We start from the raw sequence: 27,170 nt of genomic DNA on the forward strand, positions 1-27,170 counted from the left end.
AGCAATTGATCTAGTGGGTATCGATTTATTTCATCTAGTTTGGACGCAATAAGTCAATCCCCGAGCGCTCTCCCGTCGACTCCTGTACTCCAGCTTGGCGAGAGGCGCAGGCAGAGTTGACGGGGGAGCGGCAGCAGTCGACTTACCGTAGTGAAGACCCAACGGTAAGTAGATCTAAGTACGTCAACTTCAGCTACGTTATTCATGTAGCTGAAGTTGCGTAACTTAGATCGATTTCTCTCCCCCCTCCCCCCCCCGTGTAGACCTGACGTTATTAGATTAACGACCAAACTATGGGGAAAGACTGAACAATTAGAATGAATGAAATAAAAACAAATCTGTGATAGAAGTAATGTAAGTATATGTATTTACTGTATTCCATAACCTAGACTACTGCAGCTTTACTGTTTGTTTGTTTTTTCTGGTATATCTGATGCCTTGTGTAAGAAAATAAGCAGAATTCTTGACAGTACAGATTTATTTATTTGTTTGTATTCTAAAATTATGGTAGAGTAGAGAGAGAGAGAGACTAACACCTATGCTTTCATACATTGATGGAAATATTTTTGTTTTGTGTTTTTTAATTGTTTAAAACTTCCTGATTTCACAATTCTTGTTTTAGAAGTGCTTATCGTCAGCCAACATCTTACAGACCAAGGCTCTTGATAGTTGGAGAGCCCGGGTTTGGACAGGGCTCTCATTTGGCACCAGCTGTAATACATGCTTTGGAAAAGTTCACGGTGTACACATTGGATCTCTCGGTTCTGTTTGGAATCAGTACTACATCACCTGAAGAAACATGTGCACAGGTATAATACATTTTTTTTAAATCTGGTAGGAATAATAAATTCTATTTTCCAGAGTGGTTTTGGAGCTTACCTGGCAAAGTGGAAAAGATTCTTGATCTGGTCTGTGCAGAAGGGGTCTTGCCTACACAGTTGACACTACCTTTCATTTTAAATTACTTGCTCCACTTGAAATAAGTCCAAGCACTGTCATCTATTAGGGTTCATCTGGCAGCAGTTTCAGCTTTCCATCCATGGATAAAATGGCCATTCTGTTTTCTCAAACTCTGTAGTCATTTCCTTAAGGGCCTGGAGATTGCACCCCCCAGGTACAGCAGCCACTCCCTCCCTGGTACCTCAAATTGGTGTTGGCAAGGCTAAAAGGTCTTCCATTTAAACCACTGACATGTTCTCTGCTCTAACTATCCTGGAAAGTGGCCTTCCTGGTGGCCATTACTTCTGCTAGAAGGATCTCAGAGATCCAAGCCCTTATGTCGGAAGCACCTTATACAGTCTGCTTCAAGAACAAGGTTCGGATGTGGCCACAATTGGCCTTCCTTCCAAAAGTAGTCTCGTAACTCCATAGTAACCAGAGTATCTTCCTACCTGTTTTCTATCTGAAGCCACATGCCAACAGATAGGAACAGAAACTCCACTCACTGGATGTCAGATATGCACTAGCCTTCTACATAGAAAGGGACTAAGTCATTTTGGAAGTCTACTCAGCTTTTTGTAGCCTTTTCAGACAAAATGAAAGGCCTTTCAGTCTCGGCTTAGAGAATTTCTTCGTGGATCACTTCCTGTATCCGCACATGCTATGACCTGGTGAAGGTCCCTGCTCCTCCTGCCCTGGCGGCGATTCCACAAGGTCTCAAGTATCTCCAATAGCATTTGTAGTTCAGGTTCCTATACAGGACATTTGTAGAGCGAAAACCTGGTTGTCAGTCCACACCTTTGCATCTCATTACGCTGTCAACCAGCAGGTGAGAGATGACATGGGTTTCGACCGAGCAGTATTACAATCAGCATGCCAATGAACTCTGAACCCTCCACCTGCACAGCTTCTTGGGAGTCACCTACTTTGGAATGGACATGCACAAGCATGTGAAGAAAAAACGGTTACTAACCTTCCATAACTGTTCGTTGAGATGTGTTGCTCATGACCATTCCAAAAGCCCCTCCCTCCACCCCTCTATTGGAGTTAACCAACAAGAAGGAAGTGAGGGGGATGAGGGTTGGTGGGACCCTTTATAGTAGTGCTGTGAGTATGCAACCCCAGGAGGCTCCAGAGCCAACCTGACAGATATCACTGAGGGGAAAACTTTCTGGCCAGCGGTGCTTGGGGCAAGCACACATCTACTTTGGAATGAACATGAGAAATACATCTTGAAGAATGGTAGTTATGGAAGGTTAGTAACAGGGTTTCCTTTTCTGTTTTCCTTTATTTTTTTTTAAACCATTCAGCAATTTTCTATCTTTTAATATCATAGTTCAGTACATATGTAACATCCTAAATTATTCGTTAACATAACCTTTATTTAGCTTATGAGAGTTCGGAAAGTTATGGAAAACTCCATGCCCTACCTAATGTCAGCATGTTCTTATCTTTTCCAAATGTGGGTTTTCAGGGGACTTTTTGCTTAAAATTTAGCAAGTCTTGTCAGCAATTTCACCTGTTGCATTTTAAGGGGCTTATTCAGGTAGGACGTGTTTAGCTGTTCCCCAACCATTCTATTAGTATAGTTATAAAATTGCCCCTTTCAGAAATCTGAAACCATGATTTTTGCTGACTGAATCTGTGGTTATGTCTGTTTTTCACTTAAGTGGCCCCATCAGAGTAATATCAGAGTGCCTTGTAATCTTTAATCTACTTCTGTAGGGAAGCACTGTTACCTTCATTTCACAGATGGGGACTTGAGACCTAGAGAGACTAGTTACTTGCCCAGGGTCACACAGGATGTTTGTGGCAGACCAGGGAATTGAACCTAGGTATTCCATGGACCAAGCCAGCCCTCTAACTACTGGGCTGGACATCCATCCTCCCTGTCTGATCTCTGGCAGCATAGGTTCTCATCTTAAAATGATTCATCTTTTCTTGCTCCCAGTTTTTCATCTTTCCAGAAGGAAGGTAGGAGACAGTTTTTTCCAAAATACACATTGATCTTTCATTAGAATCCATGCTGTCAGGCTAACAATGATTATCCTCATCCCATCAAAAATTAATTTTCCCCCATACCACTTTCTTGGTGTCTCCACTGGTAAACAGTGCACAATAAGAAGGTAATTAAAATCCCAGAGCAAAGTGTTGTTAAAATTCCTTGACCTACATCAATGCACGTTTCCTTAATTTTTCTACCTCTCTCTGGAAGAGTTATGCCTACAGTAATATTCAAATAGGCTTCAATCCTGTTTGGTTGTTTTTTCTTCTACTCTAGGCAAGACATTATTAATTGTAATAAAATTATACAAAATCACCTGTAATTTATGACTGATTTTGTTTCATAGTCGACGCAAGGTAGAAGCTTGCCTCAGTATTAAGAATTGTTCTTTCCCAGTTGTTGCTTGCTTAGTATATCAACTGCGAAGTAGGAGTGACTAGTTGATCTTTAATTATTTATTAGTGACCTAGTAACGTGTTTCTCAGTATTCCCAAATCAATACTTTTCTTTTACTAGTTAATCCATGAAGCCAAAAGAACAGCACCAAGTATATTATACATTCCACATGTCCACTTATGGTGGGAGACTGTTGGATTCACTTTGAAAGCTACATTTACAACATTATTACAGAATATTCCATCATTTGCTCCAGTTCTGCTGCTTGCAACATCAGATGTACATCATGCAGCCCTACCAGAAGAGGTACTGTTTGCCAGTGCATTTAATATAATCCTCATCTCTTCAATTCAAATAACTTTTTTTAATATTAATCTAGATCTGGTGGTTTATGAACCTGTCAAGATTGTGATCTTTTGAGCAAACATAGCAAGAAGCAAATACAAATATCCTTGCTTACGGTAGATTTCATTTGTAGAAAAATACTGTTTCACAGTAGATGTCAGGAGAGAAATTATGTAAGGGAACTTAAGTGTTTACACGTCAAAAAAAATTTATTCAGTAATTGCAGGACTCATATAAACAATATGATTATGCAGCCACATGTTTGTGCTCCAGAATCAGTGTTTTAAAAAGCTGAGAAGAAAAACTCCTGAATGCTAACAAATGTAATGGCTGAGCCTGTAGATACTCTGAAACAGTATCTCTCAGAGAAGTAAAGTCCTTCCATTCAACACAATGTAGTGTTAACACTGAAGTCTAATGACAGTTTTAAAATATTAGTATAAACTATTCCGGTACTGGTTTTACTAGAATCATCATACTAATGTGCTTATCCATTGCTCTTGGATGTGGTGTAGTGGTATATATTGGACAAAGTGAATTGGGAAGCTAATTGCTGTTTGGGATTAGTGAGGAGGCAAAGATCACTTTTTCAGACATTCGCTAAACTTAAAGTTGCATTTGCTCCTACTCAAAGGAGATGCAGCCCCTTCCCAGTACTAAAAGACCCAAATGTCTTCTGGATAACAAAATTCCAAGTAGCCTACCAAATCTTGAATACCAAACAGGGTACAGTGGCTTAAGTCAAGAAGTTTTAAATCATGTGTAGTTTTTCTGTCATTGATTTAAATCTTGTTGAGGTTTTGTGAAAACTAATTTGAAAATTTGTGCTATTGCAACTTTAAAATTTTGAAGGAACGGAATTAGAAATGCTGCTTTTGTTTTAATGCCCCTACTGGTAGGGTATCCTACTTGAATTTTATAAAACTGCTGTTACTGGAGAGACAACCAAAATATTGAAAATTAAGGCCCTGACCCTGACAACACTCAGACAGGTATGGAACATTACTCCATATAAACAACCGTATCAACTTCAAGGGGACTACTTATGTGCTTAAAGTTAAGCATGTGTATATGTATTGTCAATATCATGGCCAAAAATAGTATTACTTATTACAGCAAACCCTGATGGAAGAGTACAGCCTTGTTGAAATATTTCAGCTTTCTTGATTTGTAGAAGGTGGTGTTGGTTGCAAATATCGTACAGGCCATTTGCTTATCAATGTTGTCTCTTAGAGTTTGTGGTGATCTCACAGATAATGAGGCCCTGGATTTGTCTTTCAGTGAAAATGTTTACTACTTTAGTAGAAGAAATATCTTTATGTAGAATCTGAATTTCTACAAATTAGGAAACTAAAGAAACAAGTACAAAATGTCCACATTAGCAATTTAAGACTGACATGGAGAAAAAGTAAAAATTAGTAACCTGTAATTAAAAATATCTAATTTATGATTTAAAAAAATATATACAACTTAACGGGGGTTCTGCACTAAGGTAGGTTTTTTTTTTGTTTTTTTTTGTTTAGCTGTCAGTGTAGTGTAGTCTGCAGTTCAGTGACGCACTTTAATACAACAGTCTTCAATTTGGGGCCAAGTGAAAAGAATTTTTCATATTCCACATGTGGCCGCTTCCACAAAGGCCTAATTTTAAGTCATTAAGGGAATCTAGCCTTCTAGAGCCAAGAAACTAATTCTTTTATCACTGATGTTTCTGTATTGTGCTCTTCAGTTTCTCCTTCAATTTAGTATAAAAATGTACATAAAATGCACTTTTTTGTGATATCACAGGAATCCTGTGACTTGTCTTTTATAAATAACCTTTTTCCCCCTCTTAGGTGCAGGAATTATTTGTTGATGATTATGGAGAAGTTTTCAGTGTCCAGTTGCCTAACAATGAAGAAAGAAGGAAATTTTTTGAAGATTTAATTCTGAATCAAGCGGCTAAGCCTCCTGTATCAAAAAAGAAAGCAGGTTAGGATGTGCTACAAACATCATTTTACCAGCTGTGTTCTACCTCACTAAAATAAATATTGGAATGTTGTAGAATGCATTGATTGAAAAACTAAACCCTGTAAATTGGCTTAAATCCTCTGTTTTGACTTAAGTTTTGCAGGCATTAGAAGTCCTTCCAGTAGCACCACCGCCTGAGCCACGACAGTTGACAGTAGAGGAGGTGAAACGGCTTGAGGAGCAAGAGGAGGATACATTACGTGAACTTAGGATTTTCTTGAGGAATGTTACGCACCGACTTGCCATTGACAAACGTTTCAGAGCATTTACAAAACCCGTTGACCTAGATGAGGTAAAGTTAAGGTTGAGCTAAACATTTAGCATTCAGTAAAAATGAACCCTTGTGGGTTGTTTTTTTTGTTTTTTTTTGTTTGGTTTTTTTTTTTTTTTTTTTTTTTTTTTGAAACTCCAATTGGTTGCCACCACAGTTTGATCAGCAGAAAGGTTTTGGTATAGGCATGCATGTAACAGCAGTAAAAAGAATATAGCTTTTATTCAGAGGAGAGTTGTTAATACTGTTTTCAATTAAAAAGAAAACTCAAAGCTTTCCTCACTGTTAGTAGGCCATCAGTCATTTCTGTGGGAATAAGAGTGGAACCAGCAGTCAACAGAAGTGTTAAGACTACATTATCTGTTTTAGCATGTTCAAAGTTCAGCAGCAAGTGCGGTGTTTTCAAATGGCAACCGTGATTTTTAAGGAGTAAATAGAGTCCAAATAGTAACTTTATGATACTAGGGGCAAACATTGCATTCTTCAAAGTCATATGTGGTTCTAATGTATCCAGATCTTTGGTAAAGAAAGATAGCACAATATTACATAAGAGAACAGTGGACACAGAATTCCAGAGTTGCTTTGGACCAAAATTCAGCAGGTGGTAAATGACAAGTTGTGGCTATTTTGTGTCACTGAGGAAACAAGTTGATCTTATTACCTTTTTTCCTGGAAGATTGACTACAAATGGCTTAGCACTCTTCAGACATGTACATCCTTCAGGGAGAGAGGAGCATAGTTTAAGGGCTACTGAACACCATGAAGAACATCAGTAATGCTCCCACTGTAATGGAGGAAGTAGGAGAGAAAGGAAAGCTACTTCTTGGAGATCAGAAAATGTAGGGGGAAAATGAGAATTGCTAAAAGCCAAACAGAGTTGGACCTTGCAAAGGAAATTAAAACCTATAGTAAAAGATTCTTGTATATAAAAAGAAAACAAGGAAGAAGTAGTGTAACTGCTATGCATGGAGGGGGGTAGAGATTAAAGATAACCTCTGCATGGCTCAACAGCAAAACAAATATTTGGCTTCAGTTTTTAATAAGAATAATGCATGTGGACCGTGGCAGGGTGGCTAATGGGACTGAGGATATGGAGGTAGAAATCACCATATCTGAAGTGGAAGTCAAGCTCAATCAGCTTAATGGGACCAAATTGGGTGGCCCAGATAATCTGCATCCAAGAATATTAAAAGAACTGGCACACGAAATTGCAAGCCTAGTAGCAAGGATTTTTAATGAGTCTGTAAACTCGAGAGTTGTACCCTATAACTGGAGAATTGCAAATATAGTACCTACATTTAAGAAAGGAAGGGGAGGGGGGAGTTATATGGGAAACTACAGGCTCATTAGTTTGACCTGAGTTGTATGCAAGGTCTTGGAACAAATTTTGAAAGAGAAAGTAGCTAAGAACATAGAAGTAGATGGTAACTAGGATAAAATACAACATGGTTTTACAAAAGGTAGGTCATGCCAGACCACCTGATATTTCTTTGAGAAGAGAAGCTATTTTCTAGACAAAGAAAATGCAATAGATCTAATCTATCAAATACCTTACTGAAATCCAGGTACAATTCCTACCCCCGGGGGAATTCTGTGCACAATATTTTAAAATTTTGCATGTTTATTTGTCAAAATAACACTATAATCACACTAGTTTCAATTATTTTGTAATTTATTTCAAAAATACCTATCAGCAGTTATGCCTGTAACAATACCGAGACAAAAAAATTCCCCCAGGAATAGAGTGTTAAGGAAACCCCTACGACAACCTAGTTCCTGTTTCTCTGCCCCCTCCCTCTCAGAGCCCAGCATGGGGGACAGACACCCACACTCCCTGGCCCCCAGAGCCCAGCTGTGGGGTGCCCCCCCAGCCCAGACACCTGCACTGTCCACCCCCTTGAGCCAATTTTTCCCCCCCAGCCCAGACACTTGCAAACCAATGCCCCCTGCCCTCCCACCTTCCTCCCCACCCTCAAGCTCAGGATCCAGAAGGAGAAACAGCCTGATGCTGGGTCCCAGGCTTGTAGGGAGTTTGCTGCATGCTGCCCCCTTCCTTAAGGCTGTGCTGGGGTACTACAGCTGCAGGCAACCCTGCAGGTACCGCCCCTTGCCCCCAGCAGTGTGGTCTATTCATGAGCTGAGCTCTGCCTTGTCCAGTGTCCCCTAGTGGCAGCCAGCAGCTCTGCAGACCATTTCTGTGGGAGGAAAAGGAAATTCTGCACATATTAATTAATTTCCCCCAAATCTGCATTGCACAATAGCGCAGAATTCCCCCATGAGTATGTTCCAGATGGGATATGCACTTAGAGACTCACAACAAGGATTTGTACTATAAGCTGGGAATGTATCCGTTGGAAGCGACAGAGGAGAAAGACATGGGTGTATTAGTCGATTATAGACTAACTATGAGCCTCCAGTGTGATGCATCCTAGGATTTCATCAGCCCTTTTCACAGCTGCATCAGATGAGATATTTCCAGTAGAGATAAGGAAGTGTTATTACCCTTCTACAAGGCACTGGTGATACCTCATCTGGAATACTGTGTGCAGCTCTGGTCTCCTATGTTTAAAAAAGATTAATTCAAACTTCAAACAGGTTCAGAAAAGGGCTACTAGGTTGATCAGAGGAATAGAGAACCTACCTTATAAGAGGACAAATGAAGGCTGAGCGGGGAGATGTGGTTGCTGTCTATAAATACATGAGATGGATAAATACTAGAGGAAGAGAAGTTATTTAAGGGCCAATGTTGGCACAAGAGCAAATGGATATAAACTGGCCATCAATAAGTTTTAGGCTTGAAACTAGATAAAGATTTCTAACTATCAGAAGAGTGAAGTTCTGAAACAGCCTTCCAAGGGGAGTATGGGGAGCAAAAAAACAACTTGTTTCAAGACCGCTTGATGAGTTTATGGAAGGGATAGGCTATCTGCTACTGTAGGCATCTCATCATACTATGTGTGACTGCTGTTAGCAGATATCCCCAACTGCTGGAGATGGGACACTAGATGGGGAGGGCTCTGAGTTAGTACAGAGTATTCTTTCCCAGGTGTATGGTAGGTCCTGCCCATATGCTCAGAGTCTAACTGATCACCATATTTGGGGTCAGGAATGAATTTCCCCCTAGGTCAGATTGGCAGAGACCCTGGGGGATTTTACCTTCCTCTGCATGTGAGGCCTCGGTCATTTGCTGGCTTAAACTAGAGTAAAATGTCGATTCTCAGTAACTTGAAATCTTCAAATAAAGATTGAGGACTTCAGTAACTTAACCAGAGGTCATGAGTCCTCTATTACAAGAGTGGGTGGGTAAGGTTTTGTGCAGGAGGTCCGCCTAAAGGATCATTATGGTCCTTTCTGGCCTTAGAGTCTATGAGAGAAGCTGAGGGGAATCTCATTGCTGAGCTAGGTATTACAATATCTAGTTTCCCTCGAGAGTGATGAAGGTAATTGGTTTAGTTGTGGGGGTTTTTTTTGGTTTTTTTTTCACTTTTATGAAATGATGGGAACCACTTGCAACTCTTGACAGAAGAAAATTGAACTTAGAAATATAGTTAGAGGGAGAGAAGGGTTAAAACTTTGAATGTCTGATAAAAATCTGTCAGATTAAGTATACTGCATCTCAATTAGATGACAACTATAGGTTTAGAAATAAGTAACAATGAAACCATTACAATACAACAAGAATATATGGCAAAATAACACCAGATTTAATCTTCAGTGCAAATAAGAACTTGGAAACTGTATATAACATGATATCAAAACTTCCATTTTCAAGAAACCTCATAGTAAATCTGAATAACTTCTGCAGACAAACAGCATATATACTCAGCATTGTTTGGAGCAACTCATTTAACTGAGGGTGTATGATCCTTAATTTGTCAGCTGCGAAGAAAGTTTAATTACAAAACTTTTGAACACATTTTTATATTTCATTTGTAGGTACCCGATTATGTCACAGTTATCAAACAGCCAATGGATCTTTCAACAGTTATCTGTAAAATTGACCTGCATCAATATCTGACTGCAAGAGACTATCTGAGAGATATTGATCTAATCTGTAGCAATGCTTTAGAGTACAATCCAGATAGAGACCCAGGAGGTGAGGATTCATTTTATTCCATTACTGTAAACAACCTTTAAAAATGTATAGGGTAACAATACTGTAGCTTTAATATTGTGGATTAAATAACTTGTCCACTAGGGAACATTGCTGACTAGATTTTAAGTATTGTTGTGTTAAACTTTGTGCCTGAAGCATTTTCTTCTGGTTTAATTTTTGCTATCCTTTCTACGTTGCCCTATTACATAATATGTTATGCTAAAATTATAAACTGAAACAATCTTTTCAAAACACAAATGTAATTAATAGTGAAGAGTTGAACTTTTGTTTGTGATGAAAGCAAATAACGTTGGAAAGTATTTAGTTCTGTCCATTAACTTTCAGATCGTCTCATCAGACATAGAGCCTGTACTCTGAGAGATACAGCATATGCAATAGTTAAGGAAGAAATGGATGAAGACTTTGAACAACTGTGTGAAGAAATTCAGGAGTCTCGCAAGAAAAGAGGTGTGTGTTTAATGCCAGAGATAATAAAGTTTGTCTAAATATCTGTATCAAGAAAGAGACAATCCTTTACTGTGTGACTGTTTTTCATTTCAAGGTTGCAGCTCTTCAAAATATGCTCCATCTTACTATTATGTGATGCCAAAGCAAAGCTCCATATCTGAATGTAAGAAATTGGATCTTGAGTGTAGTGAAAAAATGAAGATACCTGCTATGCCTCTGGATTCCAGCTCACCTTTCCTTTCTAATGGCAAGTAGTCTCTTAATAAGACTCTTTTTCACAATTTGACCAAATATGTCCATACTTAAAACAAGATTTTCCATTTTAACAGTTTCTGAAGACTTCTCAAATCTTTCTTTCAGTTGGAGACAGCCTTAATCCTTTTCTTCCCTGCCATGACCTTTCTCTCCTCTCCTCCCCCAAATATGAGCCATAATACTCCCTGTAAGGCAAGTCTCCGCTTCTTACTGTAACTCCAAACAAGAACAACTAAACAGCTGCAAAATAAGCAAATGAATGTGGGAGCATAAGCTGTAGATGTCTGAAGGAAAAACAGTTTCATGTTCACCACCTTTTCCCTACACTGTGAAAAGGACTTGAAGTACAAATAAGGTTAGCTTCCAGTTCAGTTTAGGTCTAAACCAGATTAGACGATATATTATGAAATCCTGGGCTCACTGAAGTCCAATGGCAAAACTCCCATTCATTTAACTGGGACCAGGATTTCACCTATGTTCTTTGGTATTGCACTCAATCAAGACAAAGGGTCCTTCCATTATGGAAGACATAAGCAAACTCCATTCCATGCAAGATAAGTAGCAAGATAAGGGTAGAGTTTCATAGACAATCTGGAAAGTGTCCAGTAGGACGACTCCTGAACCTTGTACAGTTGCAGTCACTTCTTCAAATCAGTCCATAAAACCACCTACTCCATGATATGTTCTGATTTTGGTTGTCTTGTTAACGATCTATCTACATCTGCGGTTACCTGAATAGTGGTCTCAATTTTTTGTCTTGACAGTGGCATAAACTGTTTGTGCCAGAGAATGGGTCTTATTCAGTGTTTTTGTAAAGTGCTTATTTTGTTTGTCACTACATATAATTTAATAACATAAGAATTCTCCCCACATAATTTGAAGTTGATAACTTTTGTGAATGCTATTGCATAATTAACTTTTTTAATGCTTTTAAATCTAATAGCAAACCTGTGACTTGTCAAGACCGGTCTAGCATTAAAATACTTACATTCTTCTTTTGAGTAGTGTCCCTATGGGTGCTCCACTGTAGGTGTGGCAGCACCTTCTGTGCCTGGGATTGGAGATTGTTGATAGCAGTACCCATATGATGCACTGTCCTCCTCTTCTCCTTATTGGACGCCACTCTGAAGCCCCAGTCCCAGTCACCTACAGTGGAACACGCATAGGGACATTACTTGAAGAATAAGAGAAGGTTACCCACCCTGAGTAGTAGCTGAAGTTCTTCGAGATGTGTGTGTCCCTATGGGTGCTCCACTACCTGCCTTCCTCCCCTCTGCTTTAGAGCTCAAAGGTAAGTTTTTTGTGGTAGAGAAGGAACAGAGGGCAATTGGACTGCACAGTGCTATATATAGATACCATCCACTGCACGAGATGGGGAGGAGCACTTGCACAGCCCAATGGGCATTGCTACCGAAGATCTCCGATCCCAGGCACAGAGGAAACTGGTGCACCTTCAGTAGAGCGCTCATAGGGGGAGACATCTCGAAGAACCTCAGTTACTGAGCATGGTGAGTAACCTTCTCTTTCTTTGGTCATTTTTCTTGCTCATCAAGTAAGAAAGACTTGGGATGTAGATATCAATTTTAAAAACTGATTTTGACAGATTTTGGGGTTACTCTTTTTGTGTGTGTGTAACTCTTTTTTGTAGCTTTATCAAAGAGAAAGCCTCGCAGAAAGAATAGGTGGTCCTTGGGTAGTATAAAAAAGAGGAGGAAGATTTTTCAGTTCAATAAAGAGAACAAAATTCCAGAGGAAGAGCAAGATGAAATTGAGAGTGATGGAGAAGTGTTGCTGGAAAATCATGACTCCAGTTTGGATCAGACTGAAGCTGAGGTCACACGTGATTCTTCAGTGGAGGAAGAGGAAACTGCTCTTCAGGAACGGCAGACAAATGGTTGTGAAAACAAATCTGAGGCAGAAGGTAGGAAAGAGAGAGCCATCTGTGACCATGCTAAGCATGGATCTGAAAAGGAAACCAATAAGACTCCTGTACTTTTAGAACTAAGAAGGGAAAGTGAAAGATGTAATGGAGAAATTCCCAATTCTCAAATAATGGAAAACTCTGAAGAGAGAGATTGCAATGGTAAGTGAACAGTCACAGAATCTAGAGATGAAAAGACCTAATAGCTCATTGATCCCCTCTTCTTATTAATGAAATATTGTTTCCTATTGTACATTTATTAATTTTAAACTTCTCAATTTCATCCTTTATTTTATATTTCTATTATTCTAAATGCTTCTCCATTCTTAATGTTGATACCCTTCAAATATTTTTATAAATGTTCCAACCAGGCCAATCTCTTGTCATCACTTAGCCAACTATGGGCATGGCTACACTTGCAGATGTAGAGTGCTTTGAGTTAAACCAGCCTTCGTAGAGCACAGTAGGGAAAGTGCTGTAGTCTGTCCACACTGACAGCTGCCAGCGCACTGGCATGGCCACATTAGCAGCTCTTGCAATGGCCAGAGAGAGCAGTGAATTGTGGTAGCTATACCAGCATGCAAGTGACTACAATGCGCTTTTCAAATGGGGTGGGGTGGAGTGTGACAGGGAGTGTGTTGTGTGTATGTGGGGAGGAGAGAGTGGGTTTTGGGGGGCTGAGAGCATGTCAGCATACTGTCTTGTGAGTTCCGACAGCAGCAGATCTCCCCCTTCCCCCTCGTGTGTGTGTGTGTGTGTGTGTGTGTGTGTGTGTGTGTGTGAGAGAGAGAGACAGACACACACACACACACACACACACACACACCCACCCCATTCCACAGTAATGGTTGCTTTGTCTCGTCAAACAGAGCTTTCAAAACAATTAAGAGTGGCCACTTGACTTAAGGGGATTATGGGATGTTTCCAGAGGCTGATCAGAGCGTAGTAATGCAACACCTCATTCACACTAACGCTGGGGTGCTCCAGCGGGGGCGCATCAAACGTTATTCTACTCACCGAGGTGGAGTACCAGGAGCGCTCTATTCATGAGCGCTCTATGTGCCTTGCCAGTGTGGACGGGTAGTGAGCTAGTGTGCTCAGGGCTCCTTTAATGCACTGTAAGGGTACGTCTACACTACGGGACTATTCCGAATTTGCATAAACCGGTTTTGTAAAACAGATTTTATAAAATTGAGTGCGCGCGGCCACACTAAACACATTAAATCGGTGGTGTGCGTCCATGGTCCGAGGCTAGCGTCGATTTCTGGAGCGTTGCACTGTGGGTAGCTATCCCGTAGCTATCCCATAGTTCCCGCAGCCTCCCCCGCCCCTTGGCATTTCCGGGTTGAGATCCCAGTGCCTGATGGGGCAAAAATCATTGTCGCGGGTGGTTCTGGGTAAATGTCGTCAGTCACTCCTTCCTCTGGGAAAGCAACGGCAGACAAGCATTTCGCGCCTTTTTTCCCTGGATTGCCCTGGCAGATGCCATAGCATGGCAAACATGGAGCCTGTTTTGCCTTTTGTGCCTGTCACCGTATGTGTACTAGATGCCACTGACAGAGGCGATTCAGCAGCGCTACACAGCAGCATGCTTTTGCTTTTGCATGACAGCAGAGATGGTTATCAGCCATACTGCACCATCTACCAATCCATAAATTGGTAATAAGATGATCATGGCTACCAGTCCTTTTGCACTGTTCCATTTGCTGCTGTCATAAGTGCCCCTGGCTGCTCTTAGCCAGGGGCGCAAAAGCCAAAATTGGGAATGACTCCCTGAGTCAATCCCTCCTTTTTGGTATCTAAAAATAGAATCAGTCCTGCCTAGAATATGGGCAAGTGTACTAGAGAACCACTGTATCAGAGAACCAGAGAGCACAGCTGCTCTGTGTCAGATCCTGCAGAAATTATGAGCTGTATGCTATTCACAGGGGGTGCTCCTGCAACAACCCCACCTGTTCATTTCATTCTTCCCCCAGCCTTCATGGGCTACCGTAGCATTGTCCCCCCACTTGTGTGATGAAGTAATAAAGAATGCAGGAAAGACACAGTGACTTGTTAGTGAAGGCAGCCTCCAGCTGCTATGATAGTCCAGACAGGACAGTAAGGAGTGCATCCCTCTGCTAGTTCAGGGGCACTTGAATCTTTTCTTTACACATGAAGGGTGGGGGCTGATGGAGCTCAGCCCCCTGTTGCTATGACGATGATGGATATCAGCCATACTGCACCATCTACCAGGAAAAATTAGGACCAGGCACCCTTGATCGACCTGACAGATGCTAGTACGCATGGTTACCAGTCCTTTTGCACTGCCCCATGTGCCAATAGGCTGATGATGACGATGGGTATCAATCTTATTGTACCATCAGCCACCCATGGCGGGGGGAGCAAGGATGTTGGTGTTGAGTGCTGCACCATCCCGTCTATCTGCAGCATTCAGTAAAGATAGGGTGACATGTAAGAGTCAAGACAGGATTGTTTTCCCTTTCACTTCTGGGGGTGGGTGGGGGGGTGCGTAAATTGCCTAGCTATGCCCTGACCCACCGCGGACACTGTTTTTGACCCTAGAAGCATTTGGCGCTCAGCCAAGAATGCAAATGCTTTTCAGAGACTGCAGGAACTGTGGGATAGCTTGAGTCCTCCAGTCCATGAGCGTCCATTTGATTCTTTGGCTTTCCGTTACGCTTCCCACGCAGCAGTGCGCTGAGTCCCTGCTATGGCGTCTGTCTGGAGATATTTAAAAAATGATTTTGAATTTCGTCTTCTGTAACGGAGCGCTGATAGAACAGATTTGCCTGCCCTTACAGCGATCACGTCCGCATCGTCCATGCTGGAGCTCTTTCTTTATTTTGATTTTTAACTGCATCACCACCCGTGCTGATCAGAGCTCCACGCTGGGCAAACAGGAAATATTCAAAAGTTCGCGGGGCTTTTCCTGTCTACCTGGCCACTGCATCCGAGTTCAGATTGCTGTCCAGAGCGGTCAGTGGTGCACTGTGGGATACCGCCCGGAGGCCAATACCGTCGATCAGCGGCCACACTAACCCTAATCCGATATGGTAATACCGATACTAGTGCTACTCTTCTCGTTAGGGAGGAGTACAGAAACCGGTTTAAAGAGCCATTAAAATCGATATAAGGTGCCTCCTAGTGTGGACGGTTGTGGCGTTAAATCGGTTTTACACTCCTAAAACCGGTTTAAACGCGTAGTGTAGACCAGGCTTAAGTGACAAGTGTAGCCAACCCCTAAGTTTAACGTTGTTTAACTTTCCAGTCTTTCCTCTTAAATCAGTCCTTCTAGCTGTACCTAATCATCTGTTGCTCTTCATTCAGTTCCTTTTGCTATATTAGTATTTTCCTGATAAGGTGCCCAGAATTAAATCAGATATCCCAGGTGGAGTTGTACCAGAGATGGGACTGTTATCTGTCTGTCCTATGATGTGATGCCTTTGTATTCTTTTCACACTTGCCTTACCTTTCTTATGCTGCCATATCACTCTGCAAACTCCTATCTAACATCCGCTCTTACCCTGCCTCTTCTGACATTACTGTTATCTAGACTTGTCTAATTTGCCTCTTTGAGGCATCCAGTTTAATTTTTTCTTCTATTGCTGCAGCTTAATTTTTTACTGTCAGATTAGCATCTTCAGATGTATTTGTGTGTGTTTCTTCAAGTTGAAATCTCACTGTTTTCCTATCCACTTTATTAATTTCTCCTAGATTCCTTTATCTTTATTGGCCTTCAAAAATGTTTGCATCTCTTCCCAAATTAATATATTTTATTTTATTAATAACCTGTTTATCCTCCTTCCTAGATCCTTTTTCAGTTATCTATTTAGAAACATTTCTGTCATCCTGATAACTGGTCATTTGTAATAGCCCTTTGTGTGTAGTCCTTTTACCAGATTCCAATTTATCCAGTATTGCTCATGTCCAGGCAAGTGGTGGTATTGAGAGTTTTTTGAGCAATTTCAATTAAATGCTTAATTAAAATCCACATACATTACTTCCTCCCTCATTTTTCTTATATATCCAGCACCAACATCTTTTATAAAATTTGATAAGAACTGCATGCTGAACCTGTCATAAGTATCCTTTGGAAGTACAGTGTTCCAAATGATAGTTCCAAGGGCACTAATTTTTAGGAAGAAGCGGGGGACTGAGTTTTTCCCTCTTTCTCTTTCTTGTCCATAACTGATTGCTATATCCCAGGTGTCTGACTGGACAAAATCCGGAGTATAAGTGTGAAGTGACTGAGCTGCTAACAAAAATATGCAGTGTGTCTCTCACACTCACCCACCAAACAGCTACTGCACTAGCAAACTGAATGGTAGCAAATGTTGTCTATATTGAAGAGGCACAAGCAGTGACCTGGGGAATTCAGACCAATAAAGTCTTAGATCTATAGGTGGTATATTGATTGAAAAAATAATTTGAAAAAAATAGTGTCAATAAAGTAGTGGATAAAGTGAAACCAGTTGACGTTTTTTGATTTTTCAAAGGCTGTTGACAAGGTACCACACAAGTCTACTGAAGAAATTAAATAGTGAGTGGGTTGAGGGAAAGTATGGTCATAGATCAAAAACTGCTTAAGAGACCAGAAACAAAGACTAGGATTAAAGGGTCAGTTTTCATCCATGGTGAAAGGTTAACTGCAGGGTGCATCCTGGTTCCATACTAGGTCCCATATTATATACTATATTTATTTATTAATGTTTGTGTGAAGTGAGGTAGCAAAACTTGCACATAAGACAAGTTATTTAGGTTAGTCAAGTTGAGAATAGATTATGAGGAACTTCAGAGGGGCTTTATCAAGCTAGGAGAGTAGGCAACAAGATGGCAAACAAAATTCTTCTTTCTTCAAGTGATTGTTCATGTCTATTCCAAGCAGGGGTGTGTATGCTGCATGCATGCCAGCTGGAAGATTTTTTTCCCTTAGCAGCATCCGTAGGGTTAGCCTGGGCGCCCCCTGAAGTCGTGTCTTCATGGCGCCCATTATAAGCTCTGCCGACCCTCCACCCCCCTCAGTTCCTTCTTTCCGCTGGTGATGGCTATCTAGAACATCGCTCACTCCTGTAGCAAGCACTTTAGTAGTGTCTTATAGCATACTGTGTAAATAGTTTTTAGTTAATAGTTATTTCTTCAATAGAAGTAGTTAGTTTTGTGGGGGTTCCCTCTCCCCCCTGACCATGTTTTTCCTCTTCTGCGGTATACCAAGGTCTCCAGGGTTCAAGTTCCATGAGGACTGAGACAAGTTTATGCCGAAGAGTGACCCTCACTCTTCCTGTCTGTGGTGCCTCGGAGAGAGTCACCAGAAAGAAAAGTGCCAAATCTGTAAGGGTTTCCATCCCAGAACCCTCAAAGACCGGCAACAGAGACTTAAACTTCTGTTAATGGAGGCGGTGCTACGGCCACACTCCAACCCGGGACCAGCCGAACCGGTGCTCAGTATTTCATCAGTGCACAGTGCTCTGGCGCCGACGGTGTGCAAACCTGCACCAACCAAAGATTCTAAGGATCCTCAGCACCCGCTATGGCTCGGGCTATAAGAGGCCAGCCTCGGCTCGGCACTGATCTCAATCCCCAGTGCCGTTAAACAAGAAGAAGCAGAAGAGGGGTTGGTACCCTCTGTCAAAACCCCAGGGGTCAGCACCGTCCATGAGTGACTCAAGACAGACTGCCTCTTCCCTGGAGCCTTCCAGGGTATCATTGACTCCTGCCCCGGCTGGGGTCCAGTCGAGTCAGAACCCTCCTTGGTCCCCAGATCTCCAAGGCAACAACCTGCAGCTACCATCGCCGCTGGAGGTGTTCGAGGCTGCCAGGGACCTGATGTGCCTTCCGGTGCCATCCTCCCCTCAGAGGAGGGATAAGTCGCTGGTGACCGCACACACCCCCTTTCACTCTAGGGGCAAACGGGCGATGATGTCCTGCCGTCCTCCATCCCCAGCATGGCTTGCACAGACAGAGGAACTGCACTGATTCCCGGATGCTTGGCACCGCTCACTGGTGACCCAGGGTACTGCTCCTCCATGGTGGTCCTATTCAGAGACCTCAGCGTCAGAGGCAGACTCTTATCGCTCCAGCAGATCAAGGAGCAGGAGCTCCAGGTCATGCTGGAGCCACCAACCCTACTCGGCACCGTGGCCACAGTAGTGGCAACCATCCTCCCAATGGCCTTTTTGGACACCCTGGGCATACAGCCAGAGTCAGGTCCAAGATCCCAGTCAGCATCAGTGTCTTTGGTGTCCTTTTTCCCCGCAAGCACCACCGATACCACCGTCAACTGAAGTGACAGCCCCACTGTTACAACCAGTTCTGGCACCAACCCTCCAGTCAACGGCACCACCGAGGGCTCCAGCTCCGGCACTGACGAGCTTGGAGCCGCCAGACCTAGCACCCCAGTACTGGCTGTGGTACCGAGTCTCCCACCAGCAGCACCACAGCCTCTCGAATACTGTGTCCAAGGGACCCAAAGGGTGCTGAGGTTAGTGAGCAAGGTCCACTGTCAGTCTTCTCCTCGTCCTCACCAGATGAAATGGTCATGGAGATATGTGGCCCCAGCTCTCAAGGACAATCGAGTCCTCCAGGAGCTTCTGCGACAGGCTGCCCAAAGCCTGGGGATACAGGCAGAGGAGATGGCGGAGTCAAACCCTGTTGTGGACATCCTCGCTCCCTTGGATCCATTGAGGGTTGCCCTGCCACTGATAAAAACAGTAGTGGACACAACAAAATCTCTGTGGCAGACTCCCTCTTCTCTGGCCCCTAAGGCCAAGAGAACCAAACAGCGCTATTTTGTACCATCTAAAGGGTATGGACATCTATATATCCACCCTCCCCCAGACTCTTTGGTGGTTGATGCGGCCAATCAGAGGGCGTGCCAGGGTTTCCAAGGCTCTACTCCAAAAATTAGGGAGGTGAAAAGACTGGACCTGTTTGGCAGGAAGGCCTATTTGTCAAGGGGCCTGCAATTCCGCATAGCTAACCAGCAGGCCATTGTAAGCAGATATGGGCACAATACCTGCTCTGCGATGGCCAAGTTTGCAGAGCTCCTGCCACAAGACTCTCTCTCGTGTGGAGTTCTCCACACTGGGGGAGGAAGGGAAGTTGGTCTCCCGGGCCTCCCTGCAAGTGGCTTTAGATGTGGTGGACGCAGCCTCCCACACTGTGGCTACGGGGGTGGTGATGAGGCAGGGTTCCTGGCTGCAGGTCTCTGGGCTGCCACACGAGGTCCAACGGACTATACAGGACCTCCCCTTTAAGGGCTTGTCCCTCTTCTCTGAAAAAACTTATGAGACTTCACAGTTTGAAGGACTCTAGGGCCACTCTGCACTCTCTGGGGCTTCACGCACCGGCTACCCAGGGCAAGCATTTTTCGCCCTCAGCCTGCCCCATGAGCCTGCCGGCTGCAGAACCACCAGGACACGCCTCGTAGGCGAAGCAGGAGTGCTATGAAGAGGCAGCATCCCTCGGGGTAGAACTCTGGTCAGCCCAAATCTCCGCCCAGGCCCAGATCCTCCTTTTGAAGGTGCAGTTGAGGATGGCTCACCAGTTCGGATTCTGGATCCATCCCCTCTTACCTTCTCATCCTATCTATCCCCTTCCTACTATGCCTGGACCCATATCATCTCAGACCATTGGGTGCGCCGCACGGTAGAGGGGATATTCCATCCAATTTTGTGCCCTCCTGCTCCTCCACTCCCCTTCCCTGCCCCTCTTCAAGGACCCCTCTCATGAGCAACTTCTAATTCAGGAAGTGCAGTCCCTCCTCTTAGTGGGGGCAGTGGAGGAGGTTCCTCAGGAGCTAAGGGGCCAGGGCTTCTACTCCTGGTATTTCCTAATACCAAAAGCCAGACCCATCCTGGACCTGCGGCAGCTCAACAAGTTTGTAAAAAGGCTCAAGTTCTGCATGGTCTCACTAACCTCCATTATCTCCTCATTGGATCCAGGAGCCTGATATGCCGCCCTCAATTTGAAGGACAAACATTTCTACATGGCAATAGTTCCCTCCGGCAACACAGACGTTACCTCAGATTTGTGGTGAGCAACGGCCACTATCAGTTTGCCGTCCTCCCTTTCAGCCTGTCAGCACCCCTCTAGTTTTCACCAAATGCATGGCTGTCATTGCGGCGTTCCTGTGCAACTGCCAGATACAGGTTTTCCCATACCTCGACGACTGGCTGATCAAAGGCTGCTCCAGAGCCTAGGTGGAGGATCAGGTCGGCTTCATAAGAAGGACCTTCCTCAAACTAGGTCTCCTTCTCAACTAGGCCAAATCCACTATGTCTCCTGTGCAGAGGATAGAATTCACAGGTGCAGTACGGGACTCGACCCAAGCCAGGGTGTACCTCCTGGAAGCCAGGTTCCAGTCGCTAGGGGACATTATATGGGGCCTCGGGCAGTTCCCCATGACCACAGCAAGGAACTGTCTGAAACTGCTGGGACACATGGCTGCATGCACCTACATAGTGCAGCGTGCCAGTCTCGGACTTCGCCCACTCCAGTCATGGCTGGCGTCAGTTTATCGACCAGCCTGGGACTCTCTGGACAGCATTGTAACCTTGCCCCGCCTAGTACTGGACTTCCTTCAGTGATGGCTCGACCCACGGGTGGTTTGTGTGGGAATTCCCTTCACTAGCCCTCAGCCATCTCTTTCATTAGTGACAGATGCCCCAGATCTGGGCTAGGGAGCTCATTTGGGAGACCTCAGGGCCTCTGGTCTGAGGCGGACCTCACTCAGCATATCAATTTCAGAGAGCTGAGAGCGGTGCACCTGGTGTGCTAGGTTTTCAGAACCCACATAGCTGACAGGTGCATTTCAGTCCTCATGAACAACACCATGGCGATGTTTTATATCAACAAAAGGGGGTGCATGCTCCTCTCCCCTGTGCCAGGAAGTCCTCGCACTGTGAGACTTCTGCATAGAGCACTGAGTACACTTGCAGGCTTCATATCTCCCCCAAGTACAGAACGAGTTAGTGAACAGTCTTAGATGAACTTTTCATGGCCACAAGTGATCCCTCCGGCCGGATATAGTGAGCTCAATTTTCCATCTCTGGGGCTCTCCCCAGGTCGACCTGTTCACCACACGCGGCAACAGGAAATGTCAACTGTTCTCCTCCTTCATGAATCACAGCCCAGGGGCCATCACAGATGCCTTCCTTCTCCCATGGGGGGACTGCCTGCTTTACGTGTTCCCACTGATACCGCTGCTCCACAAGGTACTCCTCAAGATCTGCAGGGACTGGGCCTGGGTCATACTGATCGCTCCACCATGGCCACGCCAGCACTGGTTTACATCACTCCTGGAAATGTCTACAGCAACCCTGCTCACCTTGCCATTGGTCCCAGCACCCGAACCTAGAGTCGTTCCACCTCACGGCCTGGATGCTCCATGGCTAAATACTGTGGAACTGACCTGCTCGGATCAAGTCAGGCAAGTTCGCCATGGCAATAGGAAGCCCTCTATGAGGGCAATGTACCTTGCCAAGTGGAAGAGGTTTTCTCTCTGGTCAGAGCAATGCAGTCAGTTACCAGTGCTCACTCATACCGTTCATACTGGACTACCTCCTTCACCTTAAACAACAGGACCTGTCCTTGTCAATAAGAGTCCACTTGGCTGCCATCTCTGCCTTCCATCCGGGTGCAGACAACTTCTCAGTCTTCGCAAACCCTATAGTCAGCTGTTTCCTCAAAGGCCTCGACAGACTCTTCCTGCAAACGCATCAGCCTGTCCTGGCTTGGGACCTTAACCTGGTCCTCACCAGGCTTACAGGCCCTCCATTTGAGCGCTGGCAACGTGCTCCCTGCTTTCTCTCTTACAAGGTGGTATTCCTCGTGGCGATAACCTCAGCTAGGAGAATGTCAGAGCTCAGGGCCCTTACATCTGAGCCACCTTTCAATTTTTTATAAGGATAAGATCCAGCTCGGGCCTCATCTGGCATTTCTCCCTAAAGTTGTCTCCCAGTTCCACATGAGCCAAGACCTCTTCCTCCCAGTGTTTTACCCCAAGCCACACTCCTGCGATAGGGAGTCTAGGCTTCACTCATTGGATGTACGTGGGGCGCTGGCCTTCTATATAGAGGACTAAGCTGTTCCGGAAGTTCGTCCAGCTTTTCATAGCAGTGGCAGACAGAATGAAGGGCCTCCCTGACTCATCCCAGCACATCTCATCGTGTATCACACCCTGCATTCGGGAGTGTTATGACCTGGTGAAGGTAACCGCTCTGCCAATTACTGCTCACTCCACCAGGGCTCAGGCCTCCTCAGCTGCGTTCCTGGCGCAGGTCCCCACCCAGGAAATCTGCAGAGTGGCAACATGGTCCACGTTTACGACGCACTAGGCTATCTCACAACAGGCTGGAGACGATGCGGCCTTTGTATGAGCTGTGCTCCAATTAGTAGATGACTCCAACCCCACCTCCTGAACTTTGGCTTGTGAGTCACCTGGTTGGAATGGACATGAACAATCACTCAAAGGAAAAACGGTTACTCACCTTCTCGTAACTATTCTTTGAGATGTGGTGTTCATGTCCATTCCAATATCCACCCTCCTACCCCTCTGTCGGAGTAGCCGGCAAGAAGGAACGGGAGATGGAGGGTCGTCAGGGCCCTATATTGGGCGCCATGAAGGCGCAACTCCAGGGGGCACCCAGGCCAACCTTATGGATGCTGCAAAGGGAAAAATCTTCCAGCTGGCGTGCACGCGCACAACCTGGTTGGAATGGACGTGACCACCACATCTCGAAGAACAGCAGTTAGGAGAAGGTGAGTAACTGTTTTTTGCTGATAAGTGCAAATTGAGGCACATCAGAGAACTTTTAACTACTTGTATACCTTGTAGTTTTCTAAATTAATTGTGTCAACTTGGGAAGGGACCTGGGTGTCATTGTGGACAGCTCAGTGAAGACCTCTGCTCAATGTATAGCTGCAGTCAGAAAAGCAAACGATATTAGGATGCATTAGGAATGGGGTGGAGAATTAACATGGAAAATATTATATAACTCAACAGTGCAGTCTCATCTAAAACAGTGTTTCTAAACGACTGGTCCGTAGACCAGCACTGGTGCCTAAGATTTCCCTGATACAGTTTAGAAAAGCAGCAAGCAGATCCCTGGTATCAAAAAGTTTGAGAAACACTGCTCTAGAATACTGTGTGCAGTGGTGGTCATGCCATCTTAAAAAATATATATATATATAGACTACGGGGTTCTGAAAAAGGTGATAAAAATGTTTAAGGGCATGGAAAAATTCATATATAAAGAGAAATTGAAGAGACTGATTGTTTACCTTGAAAGCAGATACTTTTTCAAACAGTATGCAATTAAACTGTAGAACTCCATTGTCACAGGATGTTGTTGAGGCCAAAAACTTAGCTAGATTCAAAAAGAGATTAGACACTCTTATGGATAATAGGAATATCCAGAGGTGTTATAGTTAATGCTAACAATTCTTGGAAGAGATATTAAGTTTTATGCTCCAGTATTTAAATAGTTTTTTAACTGCTAGGAATTAATTGGGGGTGGGGAGGTGCGACTTATCCTACATCTGCCTCTTGTAAGTATTTTGCACCTTCCTCTGAAGTATCCAGTGTTCGATACTGGAGTAGATGGACTGTGGATCTGATTCAATATGGCAATTTGCGTGTGCCTATAAATGTTACCTAATTATGATTTTCTACCCAGTCTTCCCCATTTGAGAAACCATTTGAGTGATTTTTACATTGTCTGCTTTGAAATCCATGTATATAGTTACATTTGTAAGATGTTACAGTTAAGAATTTATGATTAATCAGCTAATAAGATTTTAGCATTTCATTACAGCTTTAGATGCTTTTATCTAGAGAGGGTTTTTTGGGACATGGCATGGTGAAGTCTGAACTGTATCTTGTGTGTACTGGAAAAGAAGCACAAACCAAACATCTCAAACTGGGAAATGCCAGTAACAGGAAATCACTGGGCAATGCAATTTCCATTTTGAAGCCCTGCCTTTGACACTCCAGAGAGATGATACCCTAGTCTAGTTCAACAGAACTGTTAGATCTTTGGTCTATGAATTAATCCAGATAATTTGACAGAAATCCTTATTTTAAAGTTTAATTTTTCATCCTAGATGTGTGTGTACTTCGTATGACCCGTTGTAGACGTTCTCAAGTAGAACAGCAGCAGCTCATCAGTGCTGAGAAAGCCATAGAGATCCTCACTGAGCCAGCTTCCCCTCTTATTGTGGACTATGAAGAACTTAAAGTATGTATACTTTCTATTTTCTGAACACTGAAGTAGGGTTAAATAAGATGATAACTTGCTATAACTGGCATTGGTTAATTGAAGATGGAAATAATTATAGTGCTTGCTTTTTCCCCGATGAAAATGGTGGCGGTGGCCTTCTATTTTTGCTTTCCATTAAATCCTAGAAAAGATCAGTTACAGTCCAGATTTTAATTCATAAAAGGACTTGTTAAATTTTGGAACTACATATTTAAAAGCTCTTAGTAGTGTTAGTTATTAATACAGTGTTTACTATGACCCTTAAACTTTTTAAACGTAGGTTCCTAATATAAAGATCTTATTCTGGTAGGAATGCATTCAAAACATAGTAAATTAGCTTCAGGCTCCAGTTATCTCTCTCACCAAGTTTGTTTGGATAAGGTGATATGTATTTACTTGATTTCTTTCAAAGCATGATCTTACAATTTTTCTTTGAGTGATGGTCTGTTTGTTTCACACCTGGGTATGCATGTGCACCATGCTCCTGAGTCTTGATTTTTTGGCAAGCAGTGGCCGTTGGTCCATACATGCGCAATAGCTGTCCTCGTACTCCAAACTGAGAGCATAAAAGGCATCCCAATGCCTCTCCAGTTCCTTCTTACTGCTGCACGGTCTGAGCCTGAAGCCCCAGTATACTTATCTCCCGTCTACTTCATTTCTATAAATATATTGTAAATACTGTGTACTAGTATTTTTCTGGTATAGTGTAGTTAGATAGTTGTTTCTCCTTTGTTCCCCACTCTGGGGAATTTTTCCCCTCTGAGGAGGCTGGGATTATGCCCAGGGTTCCAGATTCAAGAACTGTGCTTCTTGCTCCTTTTTTTTTTTTTCCCCTGTGAGTTATCTATGTCAGTGCTGCTTCTACTGCCTAGGTGAGGCGCATATCTCAGCCAGGTGCAGCATCTGCTGCTCCTTTCCCCCCAGAATTTGAGAGAGTCAGGAACCAAGGCTTAATTACTTGATGGAGAAAGCAATGAGACCTCAGTCAAGTGGTCCTCCACAGAAGCAGTCCTCCATATCAGTCTTTTGGAACTGAGAACTGTCAGGAATGCCTGTGGACTCTTTTTGCCATTCATCAAGAATACCCACACAAAGGTCATGATGGACAATATGACCTGTGTGTTTTGCATAAATATCCAAGGGGGTGCCAGATCTTCCTCCCTCTGCACAGAAGCACTCAAACTTTTTGGAATTGGTGCATTCATCACAATGTGCTCGTGTGAGCCACCAGGGATACAGAACATTACAGCGAACAGTCTGTCGGAACTTTTCTCACAGCCACTAATAGGAACTGAATTCAGAGGTGCTTCGCAACATATTCACCCTTTTGGGGAGCCCTGACTACAGATCTCTTTGCTACTTACCAGAACATGAAATGTCCTCCAGGTCGAGTCTATGGAACCATTCACTGGGAGACACCATCATCCTCCCATGGGACAGGTACTTCTTGTATGCCTTCCCCCCATTTCCTCTTCTAGCCAAAATCCTGTTGAAAATTCAATGAAATAAAGCAAGAGTTATTCTGATTTTCCCCCTCCTGGCTAAGACAAGTCTGGTTCCCTTACCTGGAACAGATGGCAGTATGTACTCCGGTTCCTCTTTGGCCCATTCTTCATCTACTCTCTCAAAATGACAGCCTGATCCTTCACCCCAACCTGCAGATCCTCCGCCTCCATGCTTGGCTCTTTCTTAGTTCCAGGACTTAGAGGTTGAATGTTCTGACGAGGCGAAAGATGTGTTGCTACACAGCTGAAAGTTGACCTCTCAATGTACTTATCTACAAAAATGGAAAGGATTCCATATTTGGTGTCATTCTAAGCACATAGACCCAACCTTTTCCTCCCTCCCTCTGATTTTAGACTACGTTCTAGCTGTCAAAAAGTCAAAACTCACCCAGCTCCCTTAAGGTACACCTCACGGCCATGACAGCCTTCCACCATCAAGTAGATGGATACTATGTGATCACTTGCCCATCAATACATAGATTCTTTAAGGGCATTGGAAATCTCTTCCCACATGTGAGACCACATGCTCCAACCTCAGAGCTTTGACTAGACCTCCCTTTTGAGTACTCTCTGTAATAACCGATTCCACTCTGAAGCCCAAGCCCTCCATGGGGGATACTGCTGTGAAGTCATCTACAGTGGAGCACCCATAGGGACACTACTCCAAGAAGAAGTTGTTACTGAGCTGTGCAGTAATGATGG

At 43.6% G+C, this 27,170-nt stretch overlaps 1 protein-coding gene and 1 long non-coding RNA gene across 10 annotated transcripts in view; one reads left to right on the forward strand and one right to left on the reverse strand.

The window, feature by feature from the left end:
- Positions 1-27,170, forward strand: part of ATAD2 (ATPase family AAA domain containing 2) — an 81,276-nt gene that overhangs the window by 45,549 nt on the left and 8,557 nt on the right. For 5 of the 9 annotated variants that reach the window (XM_045004610.1, XM_045004611.1, XM_045004604.1 and 2 more), the window contains exons 18-26: positions 623-809; positions 3,461-3,646; positions 5,518-5,653; positions 5,788-5,984; positions 9,900-10,059; positions 10,405-10,527; positions 10,622-10,774; positions 12,431-12,865; positions 24,809-24,942. In XM_045004610.1, coding sequence (XP_044860545.1) covers positions 623-809; positions 3,461-3,646; positions 5,518-5,653; positions 5,788-5,984; positions 9,900-10,059; positions 10,405-10,527; positions 10,622-10,774; positions 12,431-12,865; positions 24,809-24,942 — 1,711 coding nt within the window. The remainder of the gene's footprint in view (positions 1-622; positions 810-3,460; positions 3,647-5,517; positions 5,654-5,787; positions 5,985-9,899; positions 10,060-10,404; positions 10,528-10,621; positions 10,775-12,430; positions 12,866-24,808; positions 24,943-27,170) is intronic. The other 4 variants (XM_045004606.1, XM_045004607.1, XM_045004608.1 and 1 more) reach the window with 3 other exon arrangements.
- Positions 10,053-27,170, reverse strand: part of LOC123363530 — a 34,395-nt gene continuing 17,277 nt past the window's right edge. Inside the window, exons 5-7 of the long non-coding RNA XR_006576794.1 lie at positions 26,529-26,740; positions 26,328-26,449; positions 10,053-11,928 (exon numbers count right to left, since the gene is read on the reverse strand). This is a non-coding gene — a long non-coding RNA (uncharacterized LOC123363530). The remainder of the gene's footprint in view (positions 11,929-26,327; positions 26,450-26,528; positions 26,741-27,170) is intronic.

The sequence above is a fragment of the Mauremys mutica genome, chromosome 2 (genome assembly GCF_020497125.1).
Source record: "Mauremys mutica isolate MM-2020 ecotype Southern chromosome 2, ASM2049712v1, whole genome shotgun sequence".
In the NCBI taxonomy this organism is placed as follows: Eukaryota; Metazoa; Chordata; order Testudines; family Geoemydidae; genus Mauremys; species Mauremys mutica.